This window comes from Rhipicephalus sanguineus, chromosome 10 (assembly GCF_013339695.2).
Source record: "Rhipicephalus sanguineus isolate Rsan-2018 chromosome 10, BIME_Rsan_1.4, whole genome shotgun sequence".
NCBI classification, from domain to species: domain Eukaryota; kingdom Metazoa; phylum Arthropoda; class Arachnida; order Ixodida; family Ixodidae; genus Rhipicephalus; species Rhipicephalus sanguineus.
Window position 1 is genome coordinate 24,229,942 of NC_051185.1, and position 24,816 is coordinate 24,254,757.

Here is a 24,816-nt window from a genome sequence, read left to right on the forward strand (position 1 = left end):
TTGGATAAAAGTTTGCCTAGTTGATAGCCCATACCATTATCAGTACTTAGTTACAGAAACATAATCGCGTAATAACGAGAGTAACTTAACACTCACAAACGGAATTTGCAAATGGTTACAAATGGAATTTATTCAAACAGAAATAAAGGTGTCCCAGTTATTAGCTTTTTTTTTCTCAGAGTGTCATACTTAGTCGAGAGTTCGACGGAATACCGTCTGGTCAGGTAAAGGCAGTCACGACCGCAAATGTAACAATGGAAGCAATTGAAAACAAGGCGTTGGAATCATTTCAGCCGAGACCCAAGGTCTTTGTGAGATACGTCGACGACTGCTTCTGCGTTATCGAGAAGAAGGACGTGCAACCTTTCCTTGACTGCCTAAATGGCATCGAGCCTTCCATCAAGTTCACGGTGGAAGAAGAGAAAGACGGTTGCCTCCCTTTCTTGGACGCACTTGTAAAGCGTGCTCCCACAGGCATCGCCTTCGCCGTGTACCGAAAGCCAACTCACTCCGGTAGATACCTTGACTACGAGTCAGTTCATCCGGTAGCCCACAAACGCTCAGTGGTTCGTTCGTTAGTTCAACGAGCCATTCGCACCTGTTCCGATGCAAGAAGCCTGCAGGAGGAGCTCCAGACCATTGAAAATGGCCTCATCAGGAATGGATATCCTAAACATTTTATTAAGAAGGCAACTAAGTTCATCGTGCATAACCAGCAGCAAAACAGTCAAGCCATTGATAATACAGCGTCAACACGCCAGCGCGCAGCGATTCCGTACATTCAAGGTGTAAGCGAAGCCCTAGCTCGCGTGTTTAGAAAACGTGGTGTCCAGATCGCGCATGTGCCAGCAAGCAAGCTTAAGGGTGACTTGCTAAATGCGAAGGATTCTCTCTTTCGGCAACGTTTTCCTGGTGTGGCCCACAAGATCCCATGCGCCGACTACGAATCGGTGTACATTGGCGAAAGCAGAAATTTCTGCAAGCGTTTGAAGCAGCACAAGAATGACGTCGCCAAGGGCCACACAGTGACAAATGCACTCGCAGAGCATTCCGAGAAGACGGGCCACGAGATAAGCTGGGACAACGCGCGCATCATGGCCACGGAGAAGAATTGGACGACGAGGCTCAATCTCGAATCACTAATAATTCAGACAACAAGTAGTACAATAAAAAGATCATCTGGCACACTAAACCACGTGTACTCCCGGACTTTGCGTCATGCGCTCAACGCTGCCTAAGAACCTGCTGCCCTACCGTCATTCAAATGTGAACAAGGGATCCGTACGAACCCGAAACGTCATTTTGTTTTTTGACATTGGTCAGTGACCTGTTTTTTACCAGTGTCATACTGTTTAGGTTTTTTGTAGGCTAAAATAGCTTTCCACGTAGCATGGTTTCCATCACTTCAAAATCCGAACCAATACGCGTTGCGCACATAAAAGAAAGTCAGCAGTATTACAATAAAAAAAAAGGCTTAATTCCCGGATTTGGTATTTAATCGGTGCAGACCTTTCACTTCCTCCTGTTACACCTACTACATAGAGTAATTTGAGCAGTAATACGAGAACCAGTGATTTAGGAAAACGAAATGACGTCACCGAATCGGCAACGCGATAAATACGAGCGTTGTCTCGTGAAAGCTAATACCTTCGGCGAAGAGCACAGAGTGCGTCAGTAATGGGCGTTCTCCGTTTGCAGTCGCTGGGAGAGGAAAGTGGAAAGGGGAGGCGGAACGGTATGTAGCGTACACAATGAGCTTCGTTTAGCTCATAAGCGGATGTGATGTCGAGAAAAGGTTGCCAAGCAACGGCTATTTCTTGGCCGCTAAACATATTCACACGGTTTTTCGTAGTTTTCAAATGTAAACCGCAGTTCTTTCTATTGGTCGTTCCTGCTTTGTCCCGTGTGCACGGTCGTCTTGTTATAGAGCAGATCTGTTTATGCTAGCACCCGCATTTACAGCAGGCATGCGTAATCTCTAAACCAAGCAATCGGATATCGACGCGGTCTGCAGAAAAACTTCGGATTTCGTTACGTCACAGTTACGATACAGCGAACCCTGGCTGCGAGCATGCGATAAAAGCAGTATAGATAAAGGTGTAGACGCCATTACTGTCGTTCTTTGCTACGACTGCTTCGTGTACTGAAACAAATGATTCCTCACTTTTTCTGCACTAAGAAGTGTCGCCGCTTCCAAATCCGCATGAGTGGGCATATTGTGACAACAAAGAGCGTTGTGCTTTGCGGTCAGCGGTTACAATAAAATAACAATAATCACAACCGCAGGGGTTTACGTGTTAAAACCACGATACGATAATGAGGCACGCCATTGTAGAGGGCTCCGGAAATTTCGACCATCTGGTGTTCTTTAACGCACAGTATACGGGCTTCTAGTCTTTCGCCTCCGTCGAAATGCAACCGCCGCGGCCGGGATCGAACCCACCACCTTCGGATCCGCAGCCGAGCACCGTACACACTGTACCACCGCTTCGGCCTACGTTACAACATTGCCCATGAAATTAAAGACAGGTTTAGTACATTTAGTGTTCGTAATAGAGACGGAGGCCTGAAATGCCTGAGCGATCTATATTTTGGCACCACCACTACAAATGTTAGTGTGGCATGATCCTCCACTATAATCCAACACCGCGTGATGTATAATAATGCTCATCGTATGAGAGAGAGCTGAGCACTTTGCTTAGAACTAGCAAAAAAAGGTTAGGCCTTATTAACGTTAAACATAGCGGGACACCTTCTATCATACTCGGTTCTTTTCTGTCATGATTCGCTTTATATGAAGAAATTGATGTATATAAATCCTCGGCTACTGCATTTCTTTATGTAGAATGGAGTACAATAGGTCCTTGAACTTGTGCGCACACCCACACAAGGGGATTGACCGAAAACCGGGTAGTTCGTTTAAAAAAAAATTCTTCAAAAAAATAAGGTATATTTTCTCGATTAAAAACAATAGAAATTAGTGAGGATTTGAAAAAGTTATGGATAGATAAATAAGATTATAGGTATATAAAAAAATAGGTATATAAAAATAAAGCAATTTGGAAGGAAATTAAGGACTAAGGATTGAGTCTACAGCCTAAAACTCCTTGGACTTTTAAGACACTAAATGTTGGAAGCAAACTTTTTCTTTGTGTTTCGGAAATCTGTGATAGGATTGGTGCAATCATAAAGTGTAAGTTTTCTACAGGACTAAATTGAAACACGGCAATTGAACAAAGGACGCAACGAGTGACAAGCATCGCATGCTGAGGATTTTTTCCAACAAAAGACAGCACGAAGGCGTGAAAGCAAAAATACAACAGACATCTTATGAAGTCTTTGTCGTCATACACAACGTGACGACCAAGTGAAACGGCCGGTGACAGGCTCACTGTGCAATTTCCTGGCGATGGGACTTAACGACAGCCGATAACTTACTCCTAAGATTGCTGCGTGAACTCCGAGCCGCGTCAACTAGGTTCTTGCAGTAGCGCTCGAAGCCCACAAGTTGAGAAAAAAATAAAAAAGAAGAAGAAGAGTGCTCGACACATAGTTTCCTCTCGTTTAGCTGCCGATATTTCTTCTCGGTTGTCGATAAGTTCACATTGAGAAGCCATCGGAGAAACAGCTCACGTTAACATTTTCCAAGGAAATAAAATTAAAAGAAAAAGAAAAAGGTTTCTCCGCGTAGTCATCGAATTTTTTTATACTGGCAAACAGCAGTGTACATTTATATAGAAGTATGGCTCGAAAACATTTAGTATTAGAAGTTTTAAGTGGGTCTAGAAAAACGGCTGGCTTGAATTCAAAATAACTCTACACCTTGTGCAGTCCTGAATTTAACACTATAATTAAGGCCGATACGAAGGCGTTCATGCAGGTATTAACAATTTCTGTCTCGGTGAGTTGACTAGTAACCCTCTCTCAGCATGTGCATGGGCGTTTTGACTGAGTTGGATTCTTGCCTCTCACTGAAAGAGACATACGCGCCGATATATATTAAAACGCCCGATGATATATTCCTGCTTTGTTCACACTGAAAATAAAATGCATCAATTAAGTCGTCCAGCAATCTCGACGGCTACTCCTACTCCTTCCGGCATAATAGTTAGGAGAATAGTAATATTTTGAAGCAAGGAATACAGAATATCGTTATGTCAGAGAATTCAGAGCAGTGTTGGCTCAAGAAAGAGCACATTGAGTTTCCTTGCAGTTCTGTGCACATACAAAACATGCCGAGAAAACGCGGGATAATTGCACCACGCACTGAAGTGGATTCCGACGTTATTCCAGCGTAAAGAGTTCCAGAGGCGTACGCGATGTCACAGTGCAGTTTGCGATAAGCGTGCGCACAGAAGTCTTGCCAGGCTGGTCTAGTATTTTTTTTTCTAGTTTATTTTTTAAAGACATTTCTTTCAACTATTGCGATTCGATACACTTTGAATAAGCTCGATATTCAAAATGCGCCAATTCTGTGGTTAGGGGTATGCGTTCTAACTGCAGTTGTGTTGCGTAATACGGAATAGGAACAAACTCGGCTGCAGCGCATCGTTATGAAAGCTGCAAAGACGGCGCACGGTTGCGAAGTGGCGAGGAATGAGATTCGCGACGTAGCGCCTATAATGTACTGGAGATGTTCGAATAAAACATGAGCTCTCATTTAGTGAAAAAGAATCCGTACCGAGACTAGGTTGGGTTGTTATAATCGCGTTCTTAATATCCCGTTGGGCATTGCAGTTGTCGTCTCGGAACGAAATTCCTGCCTACTGCGCAAAAAAAAAAAAAAAGAAAAAAAAAGAAAAAGAAAAAAAAAACCTTTCTTTTTTCTGCAGCAATATTTCAGCTGCAGATGGGTTAAATGCATCGTGTCTTCTTTTATCAGCTGCAGTATCTATCGGCTTTTGGAAACAATACGAACGAAAAAAAAGAGACAATGTGTAAGAAGCCGGGCTGTTACGAAGAACATAGCGGACGCAACACCCTGAGGAGTTTACGCAACAGTCTTAGGAATGCGTTATCAGCTATAGTCTTAAGCCTAACGCCAGGAAATTTAACAGTGATCCTGTCACTGACAGCTTCACTTGGTCGTCGATTTGTTTATTACAAAGACGTTATAAGCTGTCTATGATAGTTCTGCTTTATATGTTTCTGCAGACTTTTGAGGGAAAAATCCTCAGCCTGCGATGCTTGTTCTTGTGTGGTTCCTTTCTTTAATCGGCTTATTTCTCTGCGATTCCTCTGTTTAATCACCCTGTTTCAATTTAGTCCTATAGGAAACTTACTTGGAACAGCCTCGGTTCTTACAGCCCGAATCAGATACTTAAGCCTGACAATTTCTTGCTATTGTTACTGCTCAGCTCGCAATATTGAATACATGTCGCTTGTAGAAAAAGCAAAAATAACATAATATCATAGCGATTTAACATTTGCTCCCACTGTGCGGCGCTCTGCTGCTGCACAGCGTTGGATGCATTGCGACGTTCAAATGGGAAGTGCAAGTTTGCCTTGCCTCACTTGGGTGAAAATATCATTTTAGAAAATTGTCGACTAGGCCCTCTAACAGTTTGAAAACCCTCCCGCGAGGGACATCTAAGAGAGCGGTTAAGATGTCGAGTCGCAGGGCCGGGGACCGTTAGTGTAATTTTTATAGTGTGCTTGTATGTTTTTTCAAATGTACGGTTTTTATATTGATCCGTTTTAGTGTCGTACCTTGATGGTACTTTGTCTTTTATAATCGCTAGCTGTTTTCTTTTGGGGTCAGATTTGGATCAGATTTGGGCGAGATTTCGGGAAGATTTATGTAATAAATCGAACAACTTTTTTGTTTTATGAGTTACTGCAAAGTTCTCGACACAACAACATTCCTACAGTATACTTGAGCGTTTAGTCCTGAAACATGCCTTCCTTAAATATTTCATAAAAAATAAGAACAAAGAACTTCATAATAGTTAATACCAGCTGGTCGAGTTGACACATCTGAATATTCTGAGTATCAGTTGAGTTTACATGAAAATAAGTTTTGCTAGTTTCGCAGACCACGGCTTCCTTCTTTCTTGAATACCGCTTCGCTGCAATGCAGCACGCCTTAGAGAAGATGACTAATGCAGTATGTCAATAACTACCTAATTAGTTACAGCGATAAGAAACCTAAATTTATTACAAATTACTTCTTTCTTCCTTGTCTGTTAAGGCAGTCGCTTTTAAGGCGTTTCTAAGACATGGTGATGGCTCTAATGATTATGATCATGGTTATGTTGATAAACGTTTCATCATACCTGTTGATACAAGGAACAGCTATGGTAAAAACCCTTAAGAATTGTCCGTAGTTTTCGCCCCTAACCTGTGAAGCAGTGCGCCTTTGACCAGCAGTAGGTGAACCACCCTGGTGTGTCCGTTCTGCGAGGCGATGTGCAGCGGCGTCTTGCCTTCGCCGTCCATCTCGTTGATGATCAGGTGACCTTTCTTGCTTTCCAGCAGGTGGCGCACCGTGTTGTAACGACCGTACCTATGGCGCAGAACAGAATGATGGATTGATGGCCGTGTTGGCTATCAGCACCGAAAACGCCAGATCACACGTCATCTAGAGGAGCTTGTAGATGGTACTTGTGACAATTCATCTTGCAAGTTGACACCCAAGAAGAAACAGCATACTAACATGTACGCTCACAAGCATTCTATTGTCAAGAGACCCACTCTTCTGCCCCTCCTTATATACACACACGTTTTCACAGCTTAGGAAGTGGAAAAAGAATTCAACACAGATATTAAGGACGAGACAAGTTTTACCACTTGTCCGATGTGACATGTTTGAGCTTGAATCATGAGCGAACTTGCCAAGCAGATAAGTTTAATCCCTTTTTCCCTTTTTCATTTGGAGTGCTCGTACATGCCAGTGCGTTCTTTCGCGTTCTGAGGCATGTTACCTGGATTTGATCTGTTCTTTGAATTTGCCGGAACTTATGGGGACACTTATCAGGTTGACAAACTGGTTGTCAAGCTTTCATTGCTACTTGAACAGCTTAACTCTTGTGTCACCCGTGAATGCTCAGGGACCGTTGAAAGAGAGATATCCTTCGAAGTCTCGCTCCTCAGGCATTGGCGGTTCCAGCCTATCATATTTAGATAGCAAGTTACAGTGACGTTTGAGACTTCGTTCACATTGTCGAAAAGTTGCAGCAGGTAGGTTGTTAACACTGTGATATTCTGTAGCACTCGGCGTAGCTTCAAATGCCCGGGTATGCTTGCTTCAAAAGGAATACCATTCAAGAGGAATACGACATGCGTGACAATCTGCTTTTCACCGCGGCTACACCTAAACTTGCTCACCTTGCGGCGAAGTGCAGCGGCGACTGATTGTCGTTGTTCTTGAGGTTCACGATGGCGCCGAAGTGAAGTAGACTCTCGATGGTCTTCAGCTGGCCATTTCGCGAAGCGTAGTGCATCGCCGTGCAGCCCTGGATGTCTCGCTCGTTGAGCAGCTCGGCAAAGTCTTTGAGCCGCTGAAAACGATCGGCAAGGTGAGAAAAAAGTTTTGTCAACAACATCCTCAGTACTACTAGGTTCAAATAAAAATTTAAAACCTATTTCGAAGGAGTCAAGGAAAGTGACAGAGCAATAAAGGCAGAAAGAATAAAGACATCGCAATATCCGGTTAGCTGCTCTGACTGTGCATGGAGAAAATGGGGGTTAAAGAAAAGTCTCGCGTTCCCTTATCCGTTTGCCAAAAACGACTCGAAGGTGAAAGCCACGTATATATTTTTTGTTTTTCTCAGTTGATTGCATTGGTCCCTCCTCAACCCTTCCTGCCCCCTCTGAAAGCTTTCTGCACTTAAGGTAGTTTTGCACTGCCTCCGGGATCGGAGGCATTGGATGCTTTATGCTCCTCGTATGGTTTTGCAGTGTCTCTTAAATTTTATAAACAGAAGCAATGATAGAAGAGCTTGGGCTTCTAAACCGATGGCTTGATCCTCAACTCTGGATGACTGTTGCCGATATAGTGATTGTGTCGGTGACCTCGATGGTCTGTATTATCTCCTGTTTTTTCACCTGATCTCTTTGTGAATGTTTTTTGCTACATTTAATGTGGATCTTTGCTTCCACGAATTAGCAAGGCTTTATAGATCTAGACACGTTGCCATGATTGCAGCGTACGCTTGCTCCGGCACCGATGGTCTCCTCCGAACACGAGCGAGATGAAGCCTCTTGTGATCAAGGGTCATCCGAGTGAAGGCTCGCTGCTACGGACAATCCTCCGTGCGGCTCCGTTCGTAACGCGAAACAATCAACTCGCTGGGTTTTCCTATATCCAGGGCAATACTCATCCCTTTTGTAAATCTCCAATACGAAACCCTTTTGTTGCTAGCGCGCCGATCGATTGTCTCGGGGTTAGGAAACGGCTGTCCAGCACAATTCACAAAGAGAGAGAGAGAGAGGCGGGACGGCCTTGGCCCCACGGTCTGGGCTTGTCAGGTCCTTGTACTCTCTGTCGCGTCTCTTGCTGCAGATGCTGCTGGACAAAACGGGTGATCGCAGCGAATGAATGTATGCATACGCACACGTGCATCGAATATTCGCTTCCGTTTCCTCGTCCAATACTTGACAACTAAATGTCGTCAAGGCGTGATTGGATTCTGCGGCTTTGGTAAACTCGTTCCCGAGAAGCATTCGCGTCCGTAGGACACGTGGCATAAGCAGTGCACGTGTATAATCGACACTTCACACGCGTTCGCCGGCCCATTGAAAGCGTGTGTGGATTTAACGCTGCCATTTCTCGGGTAAGGTGATGCTGTATGTTATAAAGACACTGGGTAACCTCACTGAAGCTCATTTTCAAGATGCCACTGACTTTAACAATAAATTCTGGGTTTTAGATGCCTGAACGACGATATAATTATGAGGTCCGACGTAGTGGCGGACTCAGTATTAATTTTCACCACTTGGGGTTCCTTAACGTGCGCCTAAATTTAAGTACGTGGGTGTTCGTGCATTTCGCACTCATCGAAATGCGGCCGCCATGGCCGGGAATCTTCACACGAATGCGCTTGGTTTAACAGTCTGCAGCCTGTATTTTTCTTGTTTTTTTTTGTTTCACAACAATAATAGCAGTAAATGACAGCATAATCTCTTGGGAAAAGGGTGGTGCCTTGGACTTGTTGGAAATCCATGACGGTAGACTTACAAAGCGAGGACACAAAAACAAGTGACGAGGATTCGTTTTCAGCTCACGCGCGAAATCGTTGAAGTCGATCACATCAGGAAACTGCCTAGTGCTTGCGTCAGCTTCCCTCCATAGCTCTTGGTTGGTTGGCTGGTTGGTTGGTCGGCGAAACTTTATTAGCAGCCCTCTTACTCCTAGTGAAATTACCTTTCTGGACGGGTCATAATAGTTTTTTGCGTTCTTTTCTTTTCCCAGTTTGAAAGTACTTACCTTTGCTCATGTGTGCTGCATGAACGCCTTCTTTTATTCTTTCATTCCTTTTTTTTTCCTATTATATTTTCCAGCCCTTTCTTCTGCACACGCACCCTGGTGTATATAAGCACGTGAAGCAGCCGTAACAATAAACTATGTTGTAGGGCAGCGCAGTGTGTAGTATTCTTTCTAGTCTTTCTGTCCTCGCACTGTAAGTGCGTCCTCTTCTGTTCTCTAATAACTGGCTTGCTGTAGAGAGGTTGAGCTTTACAACAGTAGACTTTCAGCGCTTATAGAAATGGAGTAGCGCTGTATGTCTACTGTCATAATCTCTTGGGACCGTTCCTGGTACGCCGCAAAGTCTTTTAGTTGCGATAGGGGCCGGCGTCACTATATAGTACATTTCTTGCCCGCATTTTAGGTTTCATCCGTATAATTAGATGTTTACCTATCAACGTTAACGCCTAATGGGTCACCGTACCTCGTTGATCTCCGCGTGGAAGTCGTCCAGGAGTCCTCCGCTGAGCACGATGTGGTGCAGCAGGTTACGGCGCAGGTTGTCCTTGACGCTCAGGTCGGCGTCCAGCCTCAGCAGCGCCGTCACCGTCTTCCAGGCACCGCGCGCAGCCGCCAGCAGGATAACCGTCCGCCCTTCCTTGTCTGTGGCGTTCATGCTGGCACCCTATGCGAGAGCAAGCGCATAACTGTTAGAAACCAGGAGCTCCGAGATTAGTCGTCGACAGATATCGTAGGTCACATATGGGACCTAAAGAGTTCTTTATGGGAAGTTTTTCAGCGGACACAGAAGAAACAAAGACGTGAGGAAAGAAGACAAACTAGCGCTTTCCTAGCGTCTTTGCTCTTTGTGAGCGCACTGAAAAAAATCTTTTCATATTCTATTCTTACTAACTCACCCAAATTTTTGTACTTTAGCTTAAGAGTTCTGTTGGCCTTCCTTCTCCATGCTTTAAGCACGAGAAATCCACGTGCTTAAATTGTATAAGCGATGACCTCTGAGATTCGGCTATGACCCATGTTGGAGGTCATGTGTTACCCGTAGAGTTATCTCATGGAATATGTTAAAGAGGACTGTTCAGCTGCCAGTGTAGAAGGAGCAATTCATGGCATAAAATTTCGCCCTTCATGGAAATACCGCCACGAGGTCGCGATAGAATTAGTAGCGGCAAATATTCATACTATTTGAAAAATCTGTCTTAGCTGTGTCCTTTACCTATATGGATATCCTGATATGACACTCACGGTGCCTTCCAAATCATGAGTCAGCCTGTCAGGAACCGTAGTTAAGCTCTTTACATACATCGTTCGAAGCTTATATGCTCTTGTTAAACTGATAAGCCTGCCGCATTAGCATTACACGAAACTCTCGTGGAGTTATTGCGCCTCACAATAATCCTTCTTAGAATTTACATCAGCGCCATCTGTTTTAATACGCAGAGATTGGACGTGCACGACTTCTTCATGACGTCATTGTGACGTCTGCGGCGAAACATGGCCGCGCCATATGGCGAGCGTGCCACTGAGAACCATAACTATCGTGGACAGGCTGAAAAGCCTGTTTATCAGGGCAGCCGGCTTATGTAATAAACGTGACTATCGCTATCCGGGCCCATTAATCAAACCTGCCAAGGTGCGGTTTGTGCGACAGCGCTATCGGACCCCAGCAACGTGGTTGTATAGAGCTTGACACTGTCACCTCCATCGAAATGCGACCGCCGCGGCCGGGATCGAGCACGCGACTTTCGGGTTCAGTAGCCGAGCACCGTAGGTCCGTAATCACTATACCACCGCGGCGGCCTTGAACGGGCCCTGAGCACTTCTTGAAGTAATGATAGAACGGCGTCGATCACTATCTGAGTTTATTGTCTCGCAAATCGACTGCCGTAAACATCTTTAGAATCCCTCAAGTACGGAGTTACAGCAACTCGTCGCACGCTCTTAGCGCTTTTTCCTTTCGTCCCAGAGAGCGCGCTGAAAGCAGCACTGGGGGAGTGGATGGAAAAGAGGGTGGGGGAGGGGGCAGGGAAGAATGACAAGGGGGCGGAACGGTACGCCCGTGTTTCGGCGCGCGTCGTGACCTTGAACCCTTTATTTTCTTGTTTTCTTTCAATGCGTGGCTTATTCTCAGTTAACGCTAAAGCATAAACCAGTCAAGAAGACGACGGACAATGGAGAAGAGTGACACCCCCAACGAATCCCACAAAGACGCACAGTCGTTGTGTGTATGACTTCTACCCCTTTTCCTTTGTCTTCTTGACTGGTTCATGGCTTAGCTTTATGTACCAGTTGGCCCAAACATCGACCTTATGGCAATCATTCTTAGTCACGATTGTAAACAGTAGAGCGCGGCACACCGCGGTGGCCGCGGCAACTGTGCAGTGCACGGCGCTCGAATCAGCCAATGGCCGTTTCCATGTGCCCTTGGGTATGTGAAGCAGTGACTTTGGGAATATCACATAATTTCATTAGCGAAGAGCGAGCAATTTCTAGCTGAGTTTGAAAGTTAATTGTATTTTTCATGCCGCGTGCTGCGCTATCATGCTTGGTTCACAGGTTCTCAGGAGCCTCGAACACCAATTGGCAGCATTTTCAGACCATTTTCAATATAAAGTTGCAAGACCCCTTTAAAGGGAACAAAGAAAAATGAACATTAGTAGAGGGAAAAAAAACGAAGAAAAAAAGAGATTTATCGTACCTCGGAGACGAGGTATTCGACAAGTTCAACGTGGTCGAACATGGCGGCACAGTGCAGTGGCGTCATCTGTTGGGCGTCGCTGCAGGTGAGGCAGTGCACCCGCTGATCGGGCTGTCGCGAAAACATCAGCCGCACGATGTCCATGGCGCCCTGGGCGCATGCCAGGTGCACGGGCGTCGACAGGTCGTGCTGCTGGGTGCTGATCAACGCGCCGCTCTCCAGGCACAGCTGAACCGCCTGCGATTCCATTCAAGTCGAAGCACACGCGTTAAAGTTCAGTAAGCGCTCTACTGCTGACGGGCTCGGTTTCGTTTGTCTTCTCCAGTGTGTTGTGTTGCTTATGTTTTTCGCGAACTTAGCTGTGCTACTCGTTTGTGAAATGTACACGTAAACGCAATAACGTACAAATGATAAGGTGTAACGTTTACGGCGAGTTGTATATAGCTAGGAGGCGCAATAATGTGGCGGTCGGTGATTCCGTGAGTGCGCAGAAATATAATGAAGAAGCAATGCTAGCATACACTACCTCGAATGGTCTCCTCGCTTGCACTATAGCTCCTTTTTAGGTTTTGTCTACATATATAGAGCTGGGGATGATATCCCACCGGAGCATGAACCATCCCCCATTAAATCACTTAGGTTTTCTTAACATGCTTTAACTAACATCCCCAAACGCACAGCTTGAAGCGCGCATCTCTTTGATGTTTTGATAAGAAATCAAAAGCTACAACAGAAGGCACTTGGACTGATCCAAGCTCGTGATAAACACCGGAGCCTCACGTGTTAGCATCACTGGTTTTTCCATCTATACGGAGTGTTTCGGTGGTGCTATTTTTCAATTAGCGTGATTGAGAGCAACGCCTCCTCTATAGAGGAGGCGTTGGTGAAAGAAACGATAGGCAAAGGCATTGCTTTGAGGTCGACAAACTACGTCCTTGGTTGACTACCAAGACGAAACATAGTTGAAGCTAGTTGATCTCCTAAGGCAGTACCTTTCTTGCGTAATACAGAATCTTTCCTTCGGTGAACAACAAACACAACAAAAACGCAATGGTATATTATTGATCAATATAGAAAATTCCTTTTTTCCTGAGTGTCGTATACGCACTTTTATGTCTCCGGCATGGACGGCGGAGTGGAGAGGCACGTTTCCATCAGCGTCGTAGAGTTTCATCATCTCAGCTCTAGAGTAGCCACTGGACTCGCCTGCAGAGAATTAAGCCACACGAGGAATAATTAACACAGTAATCACGCGGTCTCAGTTCACTTTTATAGACAAACAGTATGGCAGGTTGATGCAGGGACACTAAAACCTTCCTTTTTGTGTGTTGTTTCAATGAAAATAAAGGAAAAAAGTTTAGACCTCTTAAGCAATAGCAACGTTCCTTCTTCTGCCATGATAATGACGTTTTTGGAAAATATGTTGTAAGATTAGGCTAAACTTCGCCACTTAGAAAAAATCTAGAGCGTCGTTAGGTAAGGATAGCAAGCGAATTCCGCATTGCACGCGTGTGTGAACAGAAAGATAGCTGCGCTCCAGTGCAAGCGGCATCATCGCGGGAATCTGTGGCACTGCGTGCCGTAGCTTACAAAATACAAGGAGAGTACCCGTCCCACTCAAAGTACACCTGCTGTGAGGAGACGTGCACAGACTGTAAGGCGCACACGTCTGGTTATAGTGGTCAGACGAGTCGTTAGCGCGAACGACTAACAACTACACGTTGACGGAGAGTCATAACTTGGACATCCGGGGGCGACGTAGTGGGCGAAGCTTAGCTATTATTCGTCAAGATAGTAAAGGCTGAAGCTAATGCGAGATAGTAAGGCTGGAGAGTGATCTTAGCAACGACGGCCGTAACCATCGTGACTTGACGACCGTAACGACGACGGTTAAAAAAAAATCTCCAGGATGACAAGTGACTGGATGCAATAAGCATAGCTACGCGCTTTTGAGCTCTGAGGCGGCAGTCGGACTAGCCATAGTGGAAACTATTATGCATGTGACGTGTCCGAAACGTTCAGTAGCCGCGCTCACCTTTGTGAAGAATGCATGTTATCTGGTTGTCGCCTCGCGAGAGAATCGTCTGAACGACGCATGAACAACGGACGAACTCGTAACGAGTAACAGACGAGCACCCACTTCCAGCTGGTTTATTTTTTCCTAGAAGCGCACTATTTATAGCACCGCCATCGCGAGCAACACGGAATAAGAGCATGCACCGAAATTTATTTTCAATGTCAATACGAGAGAATAAAGGGACTGCTTACACACCACTGATCACGAAGTTTGTCCCTCAGGTCTGCTTTCATAATATCTTTTTGTTTGTGTGTGTATGTGTGTGCGATAAAGGTTTGCCAGCATAATTATTGGTGTGTGTATGTGCATTAGTTTGCGCTGTGAGGCCTGTGTTGTGTATTAACTGAAGCAGTGTCTTGGGTAATGTGTTATGTATCCAGCTAGTGGTCACTGCTGGTAGCAACACTGTAGCGAAGGCCGGGTTGCAGCAGGAGAAGGGCGCGTTCCGATCGCAAGCCTGGGCATGTCCATATGAGGTGGTACACATCTGCATCCATCCCTGGGAGGGAGCAGTATAATCTCTTTTGTAATCTGTTCCCGGCCCCTGGTTACAACACACGACTTGTCGAACATCGGAACGCACCCGCATCAAAAACAGCGATCAGCCTACTTGCCTTGCTCATTTTCTACGTTGTATTTCTGTATTTGTGACCGGTACGTACCTCAATTCTTGACCATCTGAGCACAAATACAACGCCGTAAAATACGAGCGAGGCAATTTAGTTCATCACTGTTCACAATGCGGGTGTGTTAAAATGTTTAAACAGTCGCGTATTGCGTACAGAGGCCGGGCACAAATTACAAGAGAGATTATGGAAGCTCACCTGATAGACAAATATGGTGATCATTGTGTAGGTACCCCTTCAATTTTCTTGCTCATAAAAAAAGCCAATTTCGGCGCATGCTGTGAACCTGTGTTCTTTTTTTTAAATAATTTTCGGGGCTACGAGTTGTGCGCCTCTGAAAATTAAACCAGCCTAATGTCAGCGCTTATACGTCACTTCCTGCGTGTTCATCCGGTTTTTATCTATTATGTGCAATCCAATATCCCGAACTACCACCCCCGTCCAAGAAAGCTGGACTTATAGCGATGCCTGGCACGGCGTGGAGTGCGATGGAACTTAGATCTCGGTAACTGCGCGTGCGGTAGCTCGAAGCTGCCCGTATAGCTTGAAAGACTAAATGCTTTCGCATCGAGGTGACTATTGTGGCGTATATTTGTCAGGGCTTTGTAGCTGATCAACAAAAACGAAATTTGGAGGGCTAATAGTTGGATGAGTCCTCTAGGCACTAAAGTATTGCTGCTGTCAGGAGAAAACTGCACATTTTCCATGTCACTGAGCAGCTTTCCAATCTCGACGCTTCGATGAAAAGCGGCACTCGAAAGGTGAGGTACACGTACTGACCTCATCCTACGTATTCCTTCCTACATGTGCAGGGCCGCAAGATCTCTATTGTTCGTCCTAAGGTCGACTGGACTTTACGAACGCTTCCGAATTCTTAACATGTGTTCTTTGTGTTCACGTTCACTAACCCTTTGTCGTTTTCTCTTACGTTTCTTTGTTTTTCTTATGTCTTACATCTATTACTCCCCTTTTCTCCCTCCTTAAGTGCAGGGTAGCAAACCGAAAACGTCTTTTTTTAACTACCCTGGCTTACCCGCTTTCTTTCTTTCTTTCTTTCTTTCTTTCTTTCTTTCTTTCTTTCTTTCTTTCTTTCTTTCTTTCTTTCTTTCTTTCTTTCTTTCTTTCTTTCTTTCTTTCTTTCTTTCTTTCTTTCTTTCTTTCTTTCTTTCTCGATCTAAGCCCTAACCACGAAAACCGACACGCTAACGAATGTTAGCGCGATATCGTTAAAGAGCTCGTTTCGCAGAAATTCCGGTGTCGGCGTCGTTGGTTGTGAGTGAGAAATCATCATCTTGTTCGTGACCCAAAAATCGAGAAAGGTGCAAACAAAATAAGTAATAAAAACCATAGGTTCGAGTAAGAATCGAACCCAGGCAGTCTGCGTTGCAAGCAGGTGTTCTACCACAGAGCCCCGCTATTTGTTTTTCTTTATTACCGGTTTCTTAACACAAGGCCCCGCTGTTCCTTAGAAGTGCTTCAGAAAAAAAAAAAAAACACAATATGAATGTTATGTAATGGAAGGCGCGTCTTTAACGCATGTAGTATTGCGTGGCAGAAGCATAGAATCGCGCCAGGCGTCAAAACATGCGACTTGCAGAAAGAGGGGGTGTTTTAAAGGCCCGCCCATTACAAAGCTCTCAGACATACTTAATCATCATCAGCAGCAAAAGCATCAACAAAGTTAGCAGCTGCGTAGGTTCGCGTTTTGCCTTAGGGACGCGTAGTGGGCCCTTCGCTGATTAGCAAAGGAAGAATTATGGCGTAGTGGGCAATTAGCAACTGTACTTGCAGTAGGCATTCCAGGATACTTTGAAACGGCCAATGCTATGCGCACAGTCATTCGTTTCCTTACGGCACGGTTGAGGCATGCACCGAGAACCGAAGCTAGGCTAGCACTTGAGAAGGCTCGTTGACGCTATCGCGTTATACTCTTGAAGGCGAAGCTCAAGCGTCCTCCAAGCTTTTTAACCTTGTTTTACTGATTTTTGTACTTTCTCTATGGGCGTCTGACGCTGCTAAGCTTTAAGACGCTGGTTCGATACCCAGCCCCGGCTGCCGCATTTCGATGGGGGCGACATTCAAGAACAGCCATGGGGTTATGTTAAGGTGCACGTTTAATGACCGCACATGGTCATATTTATTCCTCAGCTTCTCACTACGATATGCCTCATAATTGTATCGTTGTTCTGGTACGTAAAACAAGATAAATATAATAAATAATGAACTGAATAATTAAGTACTAATTAACTGGTTATACCATGCCTCCACTTTAATCCTATTTCTGTAAGGCTGTACTGGGTACCAACTCTTTCAAAAGCTATTTCTGGGCAACAGTACAGTGAGCTTACAAAAAAAAAGCAATGAATACGTTTGCGTTTCATTCTGTGCGCATGCATGGCTTTCCAAAGCAGTAACTCTGAAGCGAGCGAAGAAGACAACAAAACATTTTACAGATACGGTGTTTGCGTGCCGGGGCCTCATAAGCGCCCCCACAAATGCCGCGACACGCTTATAATCTCCGAGTATTTTATCACGCGCTACCGAGTTATGACTCCCACTATTTTTGTTTCCCACTCATCGATTTCCCCGATATGCTGCTAGTCATAAAGCCTGTCGGCGCGCGAATGTCGTGCCCATAAAACTGCCCCCATCAGTTTAGCATGAATCAGTATGAGGCGTGCAGAGCCAGAAGCTAAAGATTCCCGGGATCAAGCCGTTACTCTTGTCCCACAATTTCAGGCGAACAAAAGAAGCAAAGAAAACGCGCTCAAACACCCTACTCGCAAACCGTTAATGGTCTATACCGGTGTTTAACATTAAAAAAAACAAAGCGAAAAATGTTTGCTGTGTGTGAACATAAAAAGCGCGTTTCGAGTTGACCATGCCGCCCGAAATTTCCCGGATACGTTTCGCTCGCGAAATGCTGCTTCTAAATGGTTTTCGACCACCGGGTAGCTTTTACAGCGTCGTTAAATAGGCATAGATTCATTTATATCGCGTCACGCGGTATTGCCACATGCCCAAGCACATACGCGCTTGCAAAGATGCACGCAGTGAACAAGGTTCGTGCCCGTGAACTTCCAACTGCGGCAGCTATAGAAGCGCGGTAGATCAACTTGACTGGCTCGGTCGGGATTAGTGTAAAAAAATAAAGTGTTTGGAGTAGCTTTTTTTTTAGCGTAAACAATGCCTGTCAAAGTAAGTTCTAGAAGAAGCAGTGTTAAAACGAGCAAGCTGCAAAGAGTTAGAAATACTGCCTTTTGGATAGCCTATTCAATACATAACTTGGAAATAAATGTTTCCTTTGTTCTTTATGATCTTTTTTTTTTCTTTTTATCTTTTTTTAAATCTTTCCTCCGCTCTAGGTGGCAGTTGCCAGCCTGCTCTCTCCCTATTTCCTCTGTGTCCTTGTGCATTTGTGTACGCGTATCAAATAAATAAATAAATAAATAAATAAATAAATAAATAAATAAATAAATAAATAAATAAATAAATAAATAAATAAATAAATAAATAAATAAATAAATAAATAAATAAATGCAATATCAAAGCCGAAATTACTGTCAAAGTTTATTCAAAACGAATGAATATTAAAATAGGAGAACTCTTCCTCAACATCCCAATTGTCTCTTCGATATTTTCAATTTGATGGCTTATTCAATAAATCGCTTGGAAATTCGTGTATTCGGCAGAGAGAGCCAAGAAAATGCGTTAATGTGGTAGCGGTATGTAGTAGGGGTACCCGAAGGGATTAGGTCAACTACGGTTAATTTAGGGGAATCGAAGAGGAATTAAAGCCAACTAAAGGGGAATCAAATGCGCATTAAAGTGAATTAATATGTTAAAGGTATGCAAGTGAACGAAATGAGAATTAAGGGTGGATCAAATGCTTGAGTTAATTAATGTGAATGCAATATTAAAGAGATTTCAAGTGAATTAAACTGAATCGAATCTGAATTAACTCTACGGCAACCAAGCCTCTGCGTTTAGAACGAGTGGCGATGTCTTGGCCACTGAGAGAGAACAATAGGAAGTAACAATATAGTCGATTGAGCATGTCAAAGCAATTCATTGAGTCATAAAACAGTAAGCACCAACTAGGCCAGACTCAAGTTTTTCTTAATTTATTGAGTGTTTCGTGAGAGTACAGACTTTTGCCTGTGCCCTTCATAAACTTTGCTACAGGGATTGTGCATTGTTTTAGTAATTGCTCGTTAAAATATGCAAAGTCTTTCACGTGCGTTTCTGAGAACTGTAGTTTGTAAAGCGAAACTCCGCCTCTTCTTCAAGGCGCGTGCTCGTCTGCTGACCCACAGGTCGCAGGATCGAATCCCGGCCGCGGCGACGGCATTTCGATGGAGGCAGAATGCTAGAGGCCCGTGTGCTTAGATTTAGGTGCAGGTTAAAGAGCGCCAAGTGGTAGAAATTTCCCGAGCACTCCATTACGGCGTCTCTAATAATCATAATGTGGTTTTAAGACGAAAAATCCCAAGAATTATTATCAATATGTTTTCAGGGCGCGAAAGCGCAAGGGCTGTGACGTCTGGCGTGACGTAAGCAGGCGGCGCGCTCTGACAGCCATAAAAGAAGACGCGTACTGCTATTCGTTTCTTCAATCTGCTTATGGCTACGCTGTTGTGTGGAAGCCCTGTTTAAGTTAATTCGGACCGGTCGCTCAAAGAAAGCTACTTGCTCTAAACTCATAATTACTTATTTACTTAGGCAATTAGCGCGAGTTCATTTAGGTAGAGCATGTAGCACCTCATTCCCGTCAAGGTAGTTTTTGGCCGCGATTTTTATGAAGTACCAATTCACTGCGCGAGCGTTACGACAAGTGCAATCGCTGCTTCCAAGCCAGACGCTAATCAACCCGCTGTCCTTGTGACAATTGAAAGACAGGATAGACGTTGGACAGGGCAGCAATTAGCGTTGTTTAGAGCGCACGCGCCGTGTCAACTGGCTCATGACGTCCAGCGCACTCAAAAGCTTTTTTTGCGACAAACACCATCAAAGTGCAATGACCTCGCGAATACTGACGGCATTGTTAGTGTATTAAAGTATAGCGCTGCACGGCAAGCGCGCTTGTTCACAGACGCACGGTTGAAAGTGCGTCATTTTAATTATTCGCGAGTCGGCAGGAAAGCGTGCGGCAGTGGGCACGAGGCACAATGAGTCCGTGTTTACCGCGCGAAAAGGGACGGACGCTTGCAAGCGTTTAATTTCTGCTAGCGACAGTGAGTTAATCTAGCCATCATGACCGCACTTTACTGCGTCTGACAGTGTGAAAGCCGGGTGCTATTCGGAGAGGTCCTTGGCGCGAAAGGGTTTGTTTCACACGCGTTGCGAAGTTCGAGCTCGAGAGTTGTTATTCGTTGACAGCGAGTGTATCCGTCAGTAAACAGTCATGGAAATCATACGGACCGCCGAGATATGAATTGTTGCGTCTCGCAGGACGCCCCTTCAAGTTATTCAGCTCATTATGCTGAAAAATTGGGCTAAGTAATGATGTTGTAGGCATAATTTGAAAGCAGGGAACCGGACGGGTCAATTGCCTGCATATCTCGCAAGGCCGGATTAACCTGCAACCCACGATATCCTCCTTTTCACCCTTGCATATTACGATATCCTCCTCCTCACCCGCACCCTTAAAATTAAATATCAAAGCACATTTGCATATGACAGCAAGAACTCACTAAAAACGAAACATAATTCTCATTATAGGCTTCCGTAGGGTCCCCCATTAGGGTGGGGGGGCAAGTTTCGACGCAGTGACGCCCCACCCCCCTTGCCTTCCCTGTTGGTCGAGTGCGAAAGGAAACAAACTCCGCAGAGGATGCAAAGATAAAAATGAAGCCATTACGTGTTCCTCACAACGGCCTCCCATTGGTCCCCGGCTTTCCGGGAATAAAGGTGGCAAGTAAACAGTTCTTTGAATGCAATACCAGGCGGCCTCAGCCACCATTATCGTCAAAGAAACTTGCGTGGACATAACTCTGCATATTAAAAATATTTATAAAATGACGTGGAAGGATCCGACTGAGCAAATATATGACATAATTAAGGGGAGAGAATCAGTGCCCCCCCCCCCCCCCCCACTACGCCCCTGTGCTCCCGCCTATGACTCAATAAAGTTTTGTAAGGGTGAGCTAGTCGGTGTTCATGACCGCTTTAGGAGGTATGACTGCTTCTATCCGTTGACCAGTTCCGGCGCTGCTTTCCGCATTGCGCTCTAGTTGGTTTGATTCATCAACACCTTCTTTGATTCCTTGAACGATTGACTGATGGGCCGCATTCAGCAGCTCATGCGAAACACAAAAGCTGTGCTCAGCAGCTCCCTCAAACTGAAGGGTGCAAGAAAAAAAAGGAACCAGACGAAGTATATGTGTTTCCACTGGCTCAGTATTGAGGGGCCGAATTCGCAAAACTTCTCTTTTTTAAGTGAGTTTCCTTCCCTAATCATGCGTCCCTCATCGTGATTGCCTGAAATATTCGCCTACGAAAATTTTCATCGTATTCTTGTGAATACGGGTCCTGCACGTTTAAGCTCCGCGGCTGTAGTGAAAACGTTTGAAAAGTCTGATAACACATTCAACATTCTTTAGCATATCTTTCTCAAGCGTACTTGGGGTACACCAAAGCGGACGAGTGTCCCTCTTTGAATCTTGAGCGCTGTCAGATTGCAGAGGTGCTGCTCAACTCACCCCACTCCAGCAATGCTTCGATGGCATTGGCCGATGCATTCTTGGCCGCTTCGTGGATGGGGTAGTAACCGTTGTCGCACGTTATCTTTGGCGACGCTCCAAACTGGCTCAGCTGCATTTGAGTGGAAGAACAGAGCGCGCATGGCGCGGTCAGAAAAGTTGGGCGGCATTTCGCACTCTCTGCAACAGGTGAAAGCGAAAGCCTGCCTCAGCCTTGGTATTGTATTTAGTTATACAAATGGGGACCGGACTTCTTGCAAGACAACGAGCTCTGGTGTGAGAGAGACGCATTAAATTACCTTGAAGTTCCAAGTCGATTGCTTTGTTCCTCTAACGCTCTAAAAACACTCCAATGTTCTGACGCTCTAGAAACGCTCGAACACTTTCAGTGTAGTTAGAGCTGACGACGACTGGTGCCCGGGTCGAAGAATTCCGATTTTGGTAATGGGGAGGGTTGTCAGTTTTGTCAAGTGTAGAGTTGGAGAGAGAGAGAAACAGTTTGGGGCTGTAAGAAGGCGAAGGATCCTTCTCGCGGCAGGCCTCCTCTACCACCTCAGCCCACTTCCGGACCTTTTTTTTTTTTTTGTGCACTGAAGCGACGTCACCTAACAAGGCGCGCGATCGTCTCTGTGCAGTCGATTATCTGGCATGGAATCTAATTGCTAAGGAATAGGCGTTGGACGAAGAGTTTGCGAACGGTTGCAACTATAATCAAGTATACAGCAACGAGAAATCAACTTGTCACTAACATGGAACAAGCAGCGTCATATTTGTTCTTTTTCGTCTTCTCATTGCTTTTTTTTTTCCGAAAAAAAGTTGTGGTTACAACAAGTCATACGTGTGAAAGGTTTTGTATGTCAGTATTTTACGGTGAAAATGAAAAGAACATATAAAATAGAAAGAAAGAAGGGATATGTCTTAGGTCCTAGAGAACGTCATCAGTGAACACACATCTACAAAATTGTTCTCTGAGAGTTACGTAAGAGGAACGAATTTGACAGGTCCATTAGATTGATCAATAAAGGGATTTAGAAACAGAACTAAACATAGGTCGAAAAAACAAAGAAGCAGGAACCAGCGTGTTGTCTATGTTGTCATCGCGAAGCAAAGGAAGAAATGTTCAGTGCAACCTGCTGGCACCGACTGTTCTTTATTTATTTCGAAAGCTTGTTTTTAAGCTTTGAAGAACAGGGTGTCAAATATTTGCGGCTTAAACAGGCAAGACAAAAATTTTAAGATTACAAGGAAACGAAAATATGCAAGTATCCCTCTCTTTTATATGTCGGGCTGCTCAAAGTTATGCTGTTGGACAAGACGTATAGCACAAGAATTGACATGGCTAAGACGGGCACAAAACACTTAATACGACGCGGGCGCTAACTATCAGCTGATGTTTGTTGGAGAACGCAACACGTTAGCACCACTAACGTGTAGTTGTAAGTGACTCTTTTTCTTAAAAATGAATAAAAGTGAGACTTTTAAATGACGCTTTTCCGCTAGAAACTGTATAAGCTGTCGGTAGTTATTGCTCCCCATTTAAAATTTTGCGCTGAAGGTTGGAGTTTCTACTGTGGAGTCTGCGTAGGCTTTTTTTTTCTTTTTGAGAAATGTAACGTTAAAGCCGTGTCAAGTGTCCGCAAGTAAATGTACTGAACGAAAGCGAAAAACGATTACGCACCAGTATTCTAGCGCACTCCGCATGATCGTAAATGGCAGCCAGGTGAAGGGCCGTGCGTCCGTGCTTACTCCTCAGGTTTGTGTCCAGCTTGTCTCGATGCTTGACAAGTTCCTGCGAAGGCCACGTCGATCACGTGACAGGGGGCTCTCGTGAAAGTTGAGTTGAGAGCTTCAGTTGACTAGCTTGTAAAATTATTGTGTATTTTGCACAGAAACGCGCAAAAGGAGAGTAGATTCCGCGAGTTCATCACATTGACGTAACACACCACTCATTTCGTGACATCAGGTTCAGAAAAAAAAGAAATTTCACCCTTCATATTTTGCGGAAATGAAGTTACTGTCAGGAGCTTCTACTTTCTCAGACACATTTGCCCGAGACAACGAAATCAATGAAACCTTGTCATCGATGTGTCCAAGACTGACGAGTGTCAGCTTGCTCGATGGTCTCTTGCCAAAGGGTTGAAAAGAACATAATTGGCAAGTGACATCGAGGTTGACACAATTGACATCGACATAATTGGCATTTATCTAACTGTCTTCATGAAAAGTAGTCAAGCTCAAGTTTACTCCATATAAAAGAGGGGGGGGGGAGAAATGATACAAATGTACAGACAAAAGGCTGAATGAACAAAGTAACTCTTCTTTCAAAAATGTTCTGTGAATTATATTTTAATGATGTGCAGTACTATATTGTATAAACAAGACAAAAGATGGTACGGAATAAGGAACTCTGAAAGTTTAATTGCAATTTATTGAGCTACGCTAGTCCCGCTTTCCGACGAAAATCTCGTGAGGCTTTCTAATTTGTAATTGAATTCAAGTTAATCATCACTGCATTGAAACGACAGCTTTTTTTTTCAGTGAAATGAGTTCTCTGGATCTCGAAAGTGTAAATAAAACTGGAAGTACTCAGTGAACCTTTGCAGAATGCTACTTGTGGTGTAACCTCTTAGCCATATCATGATGAACAAATTCGTGTGGACGCCCCCACTCTGCGGCGATCCCACTTAAAATATGCTGAATCTGCTGCCACGAAATGTTGACGTCACGTGCCGAGGCTGCGATTAGCACTGCGTGTTCGCCGTAACCGCGACCATTTGCCCCCCCCCCCCCCCCTCCTGTTTTAGCAGAAGAAAAAGTTTTAACTAATCTCAGTCAAAATAACGTACACCCAATGTTATCGTTGGCAAAGCTGGCAGGTAATTCAAACTTAGCATTTAGTGAAATTCAGCACCAAATCGTACATTCGTACAATATTTGAGCCGTTAAAAAGTGACCAATTTAGCAGGCACAGTAACATATATGAGGCGCTGTTATCTACGCGGCGTACAGTACATGAAAAGACTCAAGCACTGCCAAAATCTGCGTAGTGCATTAAATCACCACAGATTTCGAAGCGCTAATACTACGCTATAGTGCGCTGACTAGCGTGCCCGAAATCAGCTTGCTCATTAACGCAAAACCCCAAATCCGATACCCCATGACAATGAGCGCAAGTCGAAGAACTTGTTTCGCCCATTCGTCGAAGCTGAGTCGCAAGAAATGTCTGGTGAGACGGGCTCGAGACGATCCCTTAAGGACGACTGGGCCTTGACAACTGCGTCACTACGATA

General features: G+C 44.7%; 1 protein-coding gene across 1 annotated transcript in view; it reads right to left on the reverse strand.

The window, feature by feature from the left end:
- Nucleotides 1-24,816, reverse strand: part of LOC119406270 (transient receptor potential cation channel subfamily A member 1-like) — a 110,378-nt gene that overhangs the window by 33,796 nt on the left and 51,766 nt on the right. Inside the window, exons 4-10 of the mRNA XM_049419910.1 lie at nucleotides 23,205-23,315; nucleotides 21,527-21,638; nucleotides 13,231-13,328; nucleotides 12,123-12,359; nucleotides 9,891-10,091; nucleotides 7,327-7,499; nucleotides 6,341-6,505 (exon numbers count right to left, since the gene is read on the reverse strand). Coding sequence (XP_049275867.1) covers nucleotides 6,341-6,505; nucleotides 7,327-7,499; nucleotides 9,891-10,091; nucleotides 12,123-12,359; nucleotides 13,231-13,328; nucleotides 21,527-21,638; nucleotides 23,205-23,315 — 1,097 coding nt within the window. The remainder of the gene's footprint in view (nucleotides 1-6,340; nucleotides 6,506-7,326; nucleotides 7,500-9,890; nucleotides 10,092-12,122; nucleotides 12,360-13,230; nucleotides 13,329-21,526; nucleotides 21,639-23,204; nucleotides 23,316-24,816) is intronic.